The sequence below is a fragment of the Rosa rugosa genome, chromosome 5, assembly GCF_958449725.1.
Source record: "Rosa rugosa chromosome 5, drRosRugo1.1, whole genome shotgun sequence".
In the NCBI taxonomy this organism is placed as follows: domain Eukaryota; kingdom Viridiplantae; phylum Streptophyta; class Magnoliopsida; order Rosales; family Rosaceae; genus Rosa; species Rosa rugosa.
The window spans coordinates 6405189-6416036 of record NC_084824.1 but is presented as its reverse complement, the minus strand read 5'-3'; the positions used below and the strand labels follow the sequence as shown (position 1 = coordinate 6416036).

The 10848-nt window shown below is 36.9% G+C and overlaps 1 protein-coding gene across 1 annotated transcript; it reads left to right on the top strand.

Moving 5' to 3' along the window:
* Nucleotides 1-2191: 2191 nt before the first annotated feature.
* Nucleotides 2192-6017, top strand: LOC133711114 (cytosolic sulfotransferase 13-like). Its single transcript, XM_062137281.1, has 3 exons — nucleotides 2192-2852; nucleotides 5642-5666; nucleotides 5870-6017. The coding sequence occupies exons 1-3, from the start codon at nucleotides 2192-2194 to the stop codon at nucleotides 6015-6017; spliced, it is 834 nt and encodes a 277-aa protein (XP_061993265.1).
* Nucleotides 6018-10848: the final 4831 nt, after the last annotated feature.

Below are 10848 nucleotides of genomic sequence, written 5' to 3'. Positions count from 1 at the left end.
TTTCAAAAGAATCTCTCTTGGCTCTCTTGGCTGCACAGATATGTTATTATGTGTTGTCTTTGTTTTTTTGTTTTTTTTTCCTATTTAGTTATACTGTTATGTGTAAGGGATAACATTGTTACCAGGTCAGTTTTGTTGCTGTTAAGGATTTCCATTTACACTGTAGCTGACCTCAATCAGAACGACCTCAATATTTTGAGTCTTTCTGATTGTAGTTTGATGATGTTAAGTTGTAAATGGTGATTGGTGAGTAGTAATTCAATAGTTGAATGACTTTGTATCTCCCATCATTTTCTAAGAAGAGTGAAATCCACGCTTCTAATTTTATAATCCACACTCTATGTTTCGTTTTTTAATATCTTAAGTTTTGTCTTTTTATAGTGTAGATTGTAAAATATGTACGTGATATAACATACTAAAAAAAAAACATAGAGTGTCGATTGTAAAATGAGGAGTGTAAATTTCATTCTCCTCTTCTAATGATCACGTTAATAATAGCTGAGTTTCCTGCAATGTTTACCTTTTACTGGCCCTTTCTCAGTTCTCAAGATCACAGACTATTCAATTTGCAGAAAACTGTCCTGAATTGACAGTTTGTAGAAGAGCGTAATTCTTGATGCTTAATCACCAAAATCTCCATCCTCATCTCACTAAGAGCACTTGAGAATTGATATGAGACTACAACTGAGGTGAACCCCTTAATTACTATTTGAGTCTGCTTCCAATGTCAGTGTTTGTGTGTGCTTTGAGCTTGGTTTGTTCCCATGTAAATCTCACGAAATAGAAAGTAGGATGATCGATATTCTAGGGACTCCCTATGGAACTTCTCTCTTTTGTAATTCATGTTGTTCTTATCGACATGCATAAATGGCAAGCCTTCCATCAAATTCTTTCTTACAAAAGAGCATGAATCGAACTAATTACGGTTGCCAGAGTTTGCTGCCGTATACTTACTGCATATTTGAACAATCGAACCGATTCACTTTGGAAAAGTTATGCCAGGGCCGTGAGTTTTTAAGGACCCTGTTGGATCATATGTTTTGGGGTTCAAAGCAGTGAATATATGTGTTGGTATATATACATGTAAAGGTGTTACCCATTTCAAATTCTCGCTTCTCTAATTTTTAGTCGGTGTACATCGAAGTACCCCATTTACTAGCTTTACTATATGTTTTCTTATCAATTATTAAGCAAAAAGGACAAACATGAAAAAATATCATCAATAGTTAAACACAACAAGCGTGATTCACGCCACTAATTGAATTTCTTTTGTTACTTTTTGTTGTATGGAAGAGTATTCGATCTTTTTGAAACACAGATGTTGATATCACTTATATTACATACCGCCAAGCATAATCAACGACCTCATAGGTGGACCCCGCGGCATGGCTAGCCCCGCCTATGGCATGCATCCGGTAGGCCGACACCCGAGCTACGTTGCCGTGGTGGAGGTCGGCCGGTATCTAGTCAGGAGGCCACCCTCCCATGCTCTCCAAGAGGCTTCAAGAGAAGCAATATATGTATTATTGTCCCACATCGGAAATGTAAACTAGATGAAGACTTCCTTTAGCTATAAAGGGAAGTCCTCCCCTTCTTGGAAAGGGATGGATCCATGATCCTCTCACTTGTATCACTACAAAGGTCACTTGACCTCACTCATAGTAAAATATCTAAGTGGACGTAGTCTTGCCCCAAGTGCAAGGTGAACCTCTATACATCCGGTGTCATCTCTCTCTCTCTCCCCATCATGCTTCTTAGTTACCGTATTCTCACACAGAAACAACAGAGTATTCGATCTTTAGCAGGAGGCACGTTGGGCTTGTCCGTACGTACTAACATGCAAGTCAGTGGTGTTCATCACTAACTCAGAATGGCAATGAGTTCCTTTCTTTTAGGAAAAAAAAAATTAATAATTTTGGCAAAAGACCTATTAAAATGTCGTCCAGAAGTTTGTACTGCTCATGTTATGGGCAATACAAACTTCTGGTAGGTAAAATGTGAAGATATCTGGCCAACCCCTAGTAAGAAGTAAAGACACCTGTTCTTTGATCAATATGGACATATATATCTGACCAAACCTTCAAAGCCAGAGAGCCAACCCATGTACGTCGTCGCCTCACTATATAATGGAAGCAACCATTGCTTGTTATTTCGTTAATAGGCAATCAAGTCTGATCCTTTCGTAACTACCATGTCACTACCTCAAATCCCTTCTTCTCTTCCCCAACACTCGCAACAATTTGAGCTCAGCCAAGAAACCAGAGACCTAATATCCACGCTTCCTGCTGAGAAAGGATTGATTTCAGGTCATTTACATCAGTACCAGGGCTTTTGGTACCCCACTATGCATATCCAAAAAGTTTTAGCCTCCCAAAAACACTTTCAAGCTCAAGATACTGATATCCTTCTCGCTACTACTCCCAAATCAGGCACCACTTGGCTCAAGGCAATTCTGTTTGCGCTAGTAAAGCGAGTGCACTATCATCCAGACCCACAAAACATGGACCACCCTTTGCTCACAAACAACCCTCATGTTCTTGTGCCCTTCTTGGAGAATAAGCATTTCGGTAAGAACCAGATTCCTGACCCCACCTCTTATGCTCCTCCCAGGCTCTTTTCAACTCACTTACCACTAGCGCATCTGCCACAATCTGTTAAAGACTCTGCTTGCAAGGTTGTCTATCTGTGTAGAAACCCTAAGGACATAATAGTTTCACTTTGGCACTTCACAAACAGAGTGAGACACAAGAGTATGGGAACCAATTCACTTGAAGAAGTTTTCGAATACTTCTGCAGGGGAGTGAGTGGGTATGGACCCTTTTGGGATCATGTGTTGGGCTATTGGAAGGAATGTAAAATATTATTTGGACCTAATATTATCTACATTAAGTAAATAACAAATTGATTAAGCTTATTACAATAAATAGGAAATATATGAATTATCTACCTAGACACCTAATGAGTTTTGGTATGTTACTCATATGGTTAGGAATCCATTTTGATAAAGATAAATATCTAATTAGTTGATATGATAATTATAGCATCTTTAAAGATGACAACTCATTGGCTAGAATCAAGGATTCTTTTATGGGAACACCTATCTAGCTTGTATATATAGGTGCTTGAAGTCCCTATTCACTGTGTGACAAAACATTCAGTCTTGCCCCATAGAAAGGAGTTAAACACACAGTTGAGTAGAAGATTTCTTGCGTTGGCTGCTTGAAGTTTTGGAGCTCGGATTAATTGTGTTGAATAGCTGTGTTGCTGCTACTGCTTTTGAAGGAATGGCTGTTGTGCATGAAGCAGGTGATGCATCTCCTCTTGTTGTATTCTAGTTCATATTGTATTGATCATTTAGTTGTGTTTATGCATTTTGTGAAACGATCTTGGTTTGCTCATTAAGTTAACAATTGGTATCAGAGCCAAATTTCACAATTCATAAATCACTTTTAGAAGATCAATTCATTTTATTTTGAACTAGAGTTTTGTGTTATGTTGAATTGCAAAACGTTTTGGGAAATTAGGGTTTTGGTTAACAGGCCAAGAAGAAGAAATTTTTTTTAATCGGATAAAGATCATTCTTAGGGAATACAAGTATTGGGAATTATTGTTTCCGCTAAAATTGTTGCAGAATTGCAGTCGCAAAGGTTAGGCCTTCTGAGAACCATGTTTCGATTCAAAGCTTTAATTCGTTTTCTGGTGAATTACAAGAATACTAGAAGCATTCCGGGCGTGCACCTAGGCTAGAGTAGATGGTGACCGGATGAAATTTAAGTTTTGGTGTGCTTGTGTCTCTGAATTGAATTGAAACGATTTTGTGCTTTCTCTGTGATTGCTTATGGATGGTTGTGCTTAATATTTTGCATTCTGCTAATATATATCTGTGATTGAACAATGATTCTATGATAAATTGATGAATGTTCACTACTACAGAAATCGAAACAGACAACACTCATCACACAACAGAATAGAAATCTGTTGTTGTGTGTTAACACTAACTCTGTCAGACAACGGTACAATTCTTTTTCTGTTGTGTGAATGTAAGCAAATTGAAAAAAAAAAAATTTAGGAAGATATTGCACAACTGAGTTAAGACGTTTCTGTTGTGTAAATGGGAAGCTGATTTCCCTCCATTCCGAGCTCATAATTCCCTCTCAGAACAAGCTCACCAATATGAAATTTGAACTCTACAAACAACAGTCTTTTCTTATCCGTTGTATGATTGAATGTTATATGAAGTTTGAAAAATCCTACTAGGTGTACCTTGTGCAAGATGCACAACTTTGTACAACAGATTGTTATAGATCTGTTGTCTGATCATGGAACTTGGTTGCAGAGCGCGGCAAAGTTTCACCCAAATCAAACATATGTAGGCATAGGCGGCAATTTTCCCTCCCCTTGTTTGTCCAAATTTTTACCTATATACATTCATACAACAGATTCTTAAGTATACGTTGTCTGACAGACTTTTCTCTGTCACTAGCTTACCCACGACCACGTTTCAATAAACTTTTCTCTGTCTTCCTCGACTCTCTTTCTCGCCCTCTCTCTCAATACTCTCTTATCTCTTCCACTCTATCATTTCCCTCACACCTTCGCCACCTTCCTTTCCAGTAAGATGTCGTCGCTTGCCAAGCCTTCTCTCACCGCCTCCTCCGCTCCTAGATCCGCCTACCCCAACTTCCTTGCTAACCTGCGCGTAATTGCATGCACCCTTCGCCGCCCTGTCGAAGCAGACCACCACCACCTCTCTATGGGAGCATGTGTCGAAGCCTCGCAAGCTGTTACTGGAGATACAGGTTCTTGTCAGTGTGGGTAAGTGAGAGAGAGCGGCAAAAGAAGAACAATGACTAAAGAACACAACCCTCGTCGTCATGTCGAAGTAGGCCACCACCACCGCCAGCCAATTACACCCAACCGCCTAGCCCCCGCCTAAAACCATTCCAATTTCTGCTCCCAAAACCTAGGGTTTTGATTTTTTGAATCTCCCAAATTTTCAAATTAGGGCTCTTAATTTTTCACCTGAAATGCATAAATGGCAGCTTCAACAGAATCTATCTCACAACTTGTGCTTCATATTCCACTTTATCAAGGCTTTAATCCAACCCTATGCGATTATCAATCCTTATTTCAATTTGGCAGTGGATCTATTACTGGAATCAATTCTATTTGATTTGTGGTTTTTGTGTTTTGATATGATGTTTTCGATGTGATGTTGTTGTTGTTGAGCTTAGATTTGTGGTCGTTCCATTTTGATCTAGGCCCTGCAAGGTAGACTTTGGGATTTTGGGGTTTTCAGCAAGACGACGCAATCTCTCTCTCTACAATTGTGCATATATGACATGACTGCTCAGACCCAAGAATAGCTCCTTGCCGCCCATCTCAAATAGCAAACCATCGATGTAAGCTTTAACTCTCTGTCAAGGTGCTTTTTAGTGTAGAAATCGAGTAATTATTAATCAAAGTTTTGAGACTTGTAGGTGGGTATTGTAAATGTTAGCATGTGTTAAGATTGCAAAGATTGCAATCTTAACATTTACTCGAAGCTTTGATATATCAAAGTTTGATAAACAATTATTCGATTGGTATCAAAGATTGCAATGATTGCAAATGTTAAGAATTATTCTTTTGAATTGAGCAGGTATGTCTTGTTTCAAATCAGATATGTGAGCTGCTGTTGCCATGGTGCTACCTGATTTGCATTATCTAGCAATGACATTTGGTTCTGGCAACAACTCCATGAATTAGGTTTGTTTGCATTTGCTTCGTTTTGGTTTTCTAAGCAAATTCAGTTTTTATAGTAGATTGTTCTATGGAGCCTAAACCCTAAGAAAAGTAGAATCTGATTAATTATAATTTGCTTGTGTAGTTTTACTGCTAGTGATGGAAAGATGAGGCTAAAGGCGATGTTCAACTCACATCTAAGTTCTTATGCTATCTCTGGGAGTATTCAGAACTTGGGCCTCATTCGTCTTCTTGATTACACTTTTAATGACATTCCAAACATGCCCGATTAGTGATCACTTCTCTATCTCTTGGTTTATTTCTTCTTAAGTATTGGGTTTCAAATGTTAAAGTTGATAATTATTGCTTAGTGGTCTGCTAAAGGAAGTTGACTCTTTGCAGCTTGCAAACTATTTGAAAGATCTTGGAGTGAAAAAGAGTGATGCTTGTTGCGGTTTACTTACCCATGTTAATGGAACTTCCAATCACAATGCTTGCCTGTGCTTACATTGGTGCTGTTCACTCGGTATGTAATGGTCTTACTCTTTTCTCTCCAACATCCATAGCTTTTTCATTTCTATAACTTTTTTTTTTTTCATTCTTTGGGGTTGTATTTGCTGGATTTTCTGCTGAATCTCTTGCTCAAAGAATAGTAGATTGCAATCTGAAAGTTGTGATCACTTGCAATGCTATTAAAAGGGGTTCTAAGGTCATCCACCACAAGGATATAGTTGTTGCTGCGCTTATTGAATCAGCCAAAAGTGGGGTTTGTGTAGGTATGGACTGAATTCTTTGCGTGTCATATTGAATAATTTGTATTTGATGTTTAGGTCCCAATGGAGTTTAGGTTTCTGTTTGATCATCTATTGGCAGGACAGCCCTCTAGGTTTGGATTTGACACATTCTGGAACCTACATTATTTGCCAAAGTTGTGTGCCTAGAAACAGTAACCAACCATGAGAGAATACCAGATTACTCTTCTATACTATATTTTCTAAAACCAAGGATTAATGTTCTCATCTTTACTAACCAAATAGATATATTTTATGATAGGAATCTGATTGATATATGATTTCTTGTTTGAGCAGATGTATGATTAACTTATGAGAATGAATATGCTTTGAAGAGGGAAGTACTAATTGGGAAGAAGGATGAGATATATGGTGGCAGGTTAGTAGTAGTACAAACTCCTCTTTCTATAGGCTTTCATGAAAAAGAAACAATTTTTTTTTCTTTTCTCTTTCACATTCATACTGCATTGTTTATTCTTTCTTTATTAGTGTTTTTATCAAATGGTTATAGGTGACTTGAACATTTACTTTACGGATTGGTGTTGACTGATGACTCGTAATTATATTCCAGGATGGCATACCTAAATATCCAACTACTTGTGCAGTGGAGTGGGTTGATGCAGAGGATCTACTTTTTGTGCTCTATATCAGTGGGAGCACTGGGAAGTCCTAGGTATATTTGTTCCGTACTTCAATTTCAATTTTTTTTTTCTTCTTTTGGATTTTTCTAATTTTAATCTTATTAGCGAGTTATGCACACAACTGGGGATATATGGTGCAGCTGCTACAACATTTAAATATGCTTTTTATTACAAACCATCCGACATCTACTGGTACCCTTCACAACCAGAGGCTTATTAATTATTAATTTGTTAATTTGACTTTTTCATGTTAAACTGCATACCAAAGATCAATGGAAACTTTGATTAATTGAATTGAACTGAGAGCCAAGCATTTGATGAACTATTAGGTAGTAATCTTGTGCTAATATTAGTTATTCAATCTAATGTTTATCATGCTTAATAGTTTGTTTTCATTTGATTCTGTAATAATAAATTGCAGGTGGAATTGAAACTCTAGCAATCGCAAAAGTCTTTGGGGAATTTAGGTGAGTTATGTTTTTTTCAGTATCACTGGTGTCCATAATCTGAAATGTTTCTTTGAGTATCATTGTTGACCATTGCTTGTATTAAACATAAACACAAATTTCAGGTCTGGGAAAACACAGCTTGCACACACACTCTGCGTAACCACACAGGTTTGTCTCTCTCCTTGTTTGCATACTGGAAATCACGCCATCATTGTGCAAAATTTTGTTGTGGTCTTTCACTAAAAGTCTGGCATTTGAGTAGTGAAATGTTCAATTTACATTGACTGTGATTTTCAGTCTTTAAGAAGCATGTTACTGAAAAAGTGATAATTGTGGGTTATGGACTGTTGCAGTGCCATGCCAAGTAAAGTTGAATGCCAATACTGCTTTTACAACTGTGCATCCCATATCTGGTCTTTCTCAAATAATAAACTAGCAGATACCTAAGATTTCCATACTTGAACATGCTCTTAGTTACATTTGATATGCACAATCTTTTTGTCAAATTAAATTAACTTGGCTCTTTGATGCAGCAAATACATCTAGTCGATGGAGACAACTGTTGTAGTTCAATCAGCAACTGAAACTACTACTGTATCCTCTTGCACTCCGTGTTTTTGTTTGCTAGTTTGGAAGAATGTGATAGCTGTCATTATTTTCTTTGAAATTGAGAACTCCCCTTGTTTTCTTACTAGAGTTTTATACAAGTTAGATTTGTTAAGTTTGGGTATTGATTTTGGTGGTCCAGTTTTCGCTTTATTGCTGGTTAGCTTTGTTGCATGTGCTGGTACCATAGTTTTTCTTTTGGTTGATTGCACTCCAGGTTTCTTTTCTTTTTTGAAGATTGGACTTTCATTTTTTCTTGTTGGTTTTACTTTGGCTTATTTAGAATCTATTAAAGCTTTTGAAGTGTTAACTAATTGGTTCAGTTTGGTTTCTGATGACATGAGTTTTGGAGTTATTTGACATTGCCACAAAGAAAGTCTCTTAATTCCTAATATGTGCTGTGACATTGCCAAGCTTCTTGAGACTGGCCAGGAAGCTACAGCTCGGATTTGGGTAATTTCTCTTTTTTCATTGGGGTTAATTTACTTGCACAGTATCGAGAACAAGTTGTTAGTTTTTGGTTAGTAATTATTTGGTATATGTATTTTAGGTAGAGCATGTTATTAGAGAAGAGAATATGATGGCAGCTTAGGAGATCATCGGGCTATTTGCTGAGCTTATTTCTATTCGCAGATTGAGGTTTGCTTTTCTTCTGCTGATTACTTCTTCTAAATATATTGCAAAGAACCTGGGGCCTTGTGTGCAATGAAGGAAGTCTCCTTCCTGATGATCCTAGATCTGCAAAAAGTATAAAGCAATTGGAGCAGGTCCTTCCAGGTTTTATTAAAGCCAAAGGCAGCTGAAGGCTAAGAGCCATCGAGAATATGAATGATCTTGATTCATGTATAACAAGCTAGGAATGCTCTTGTCTGGTACATTATCTAGTTACTTGAATGTATAGATGTTTGAATAATAGTACTTGAATTATATGGATTATAGTACTGTTTATATCGTAATATATCGAGCATTATTTCTGTGAATATTCTTCTTGTTGTCTAAGTTTCAGTCATACAGCACAATACAAAACAATGTGTTGTATGACTGCAAAAGAGTTCAAAATTAAGGCTTCTCCTACAACAGTTACTAGATGTTATCCAATTTGATTACAATATTCACACCACAGTTAACCAAATATAGTTTGTTGTGTGAACTAACAACCAACATCAGAAAACAATAAAATTATGTTGTGTGAGATTCATAACACACAACAAAAATATAACTATCTCTGTTGTCTGAATGAATCAATAGACAACAAATACAGAATTATAGCTGTTGTGTCTTATACATCTCAGACAACAAGAAAGATTTATAACTGTTGTATGTTATGAACCTCAGACAACAGCTAATTTCTTCTTTTGTTGTCTGAATGGCCATGTCAATGCCGAGGCATCTCCGCGCATGCCATGCCAGGCACATGCCTGCACAGAATTCGCACAACATAAATAATTATCTGTTGAGGAAATGGATATTGCACAACGGTGGAATCACCGTTGTGTGATTTTTCAATCACACAACACTCGTTTAGACCACAGTGAGGCTGGTCATCACACAACTCCAAATATCTGTTGTCTGATTAACTTATTGTAGTAGTGGTTTGAGTTAAGAAGTTCACTGTCTCCCTGTAAATGTTGTCATATTTTCATTGAGAAAATTGCAGATTGAGTAAAGTTTCTTTTCAAGTGCCTTGATGTCTTGAATTGAATTTAGTTAAACTTTATTTAGGTCACAGGTTGTTGCAAATAAAAATAGGCATGTTGCACAAAGCAATTTCTGTTATTATTTGCATTTGATCATTAAGATAAAAATGACCTGGAAACTTGTGTTAATTGTTTTCAAACTGTGCTTACTCATGTCTTCTAAATAAGTGTTAATATAGCATAGTTTGGTGACAAACAGCTTCACACATGATTTTGAATTCATATTTTGATACTTAAAGACTCTTCTACTGTCATAAGATGTTGATTGTCTTTTTGGATAACTTGAGTTCTCTAATTATGGGGTGAAGATTCAGAAACTTAAGTACATTATGTCTACTGCTACAAAAGTGTTGCCTAATGTGAAATTCAGTTTTGGGGTATTTTCATTGACATAGTATCTTGTGGTACTTGTTGCCATTATGGTTGATATTTTGTTTTGGTGTTTTATGTGTTTTTGAACTGCTTTTGGAACTAACACATAAATCTGCAGAAATATTGCTAAATTGAAACTTTGTATTTTTTGAGTTTTGAAACTGAAACTTACAGAATTTTTCTTTTTGACTTTGCTCATTAGGAAGTATTTACATGAACCTCAACAATGTTTTTATGCTAGCTCACTGGAACAAACTTTAGAGCCTGGAGAGATTCGGTAGAGCATTATATGATGATGCATGAGAATATAGACCTAGTCATTCATGAGGATGAACCTGAGGCATTAACTAAAGATAGTTCAGCTGAGGAGGTTAAGACATTTAAAGCCTGGCACAGGTCAAATAGAATGGCCAAGAACACCATTAGGAACACTATGTCTGACACTGTAAGAGGTAGTGTAGAAGAACCTGACTTGACTACTGACTATATGGAGGCCATTGAGAGAAAATTTAAAGAGAGTGAGAAAGCAGAGGCTGCAAGATTGTCTAAGGCTTTCCATGAGCTGAAG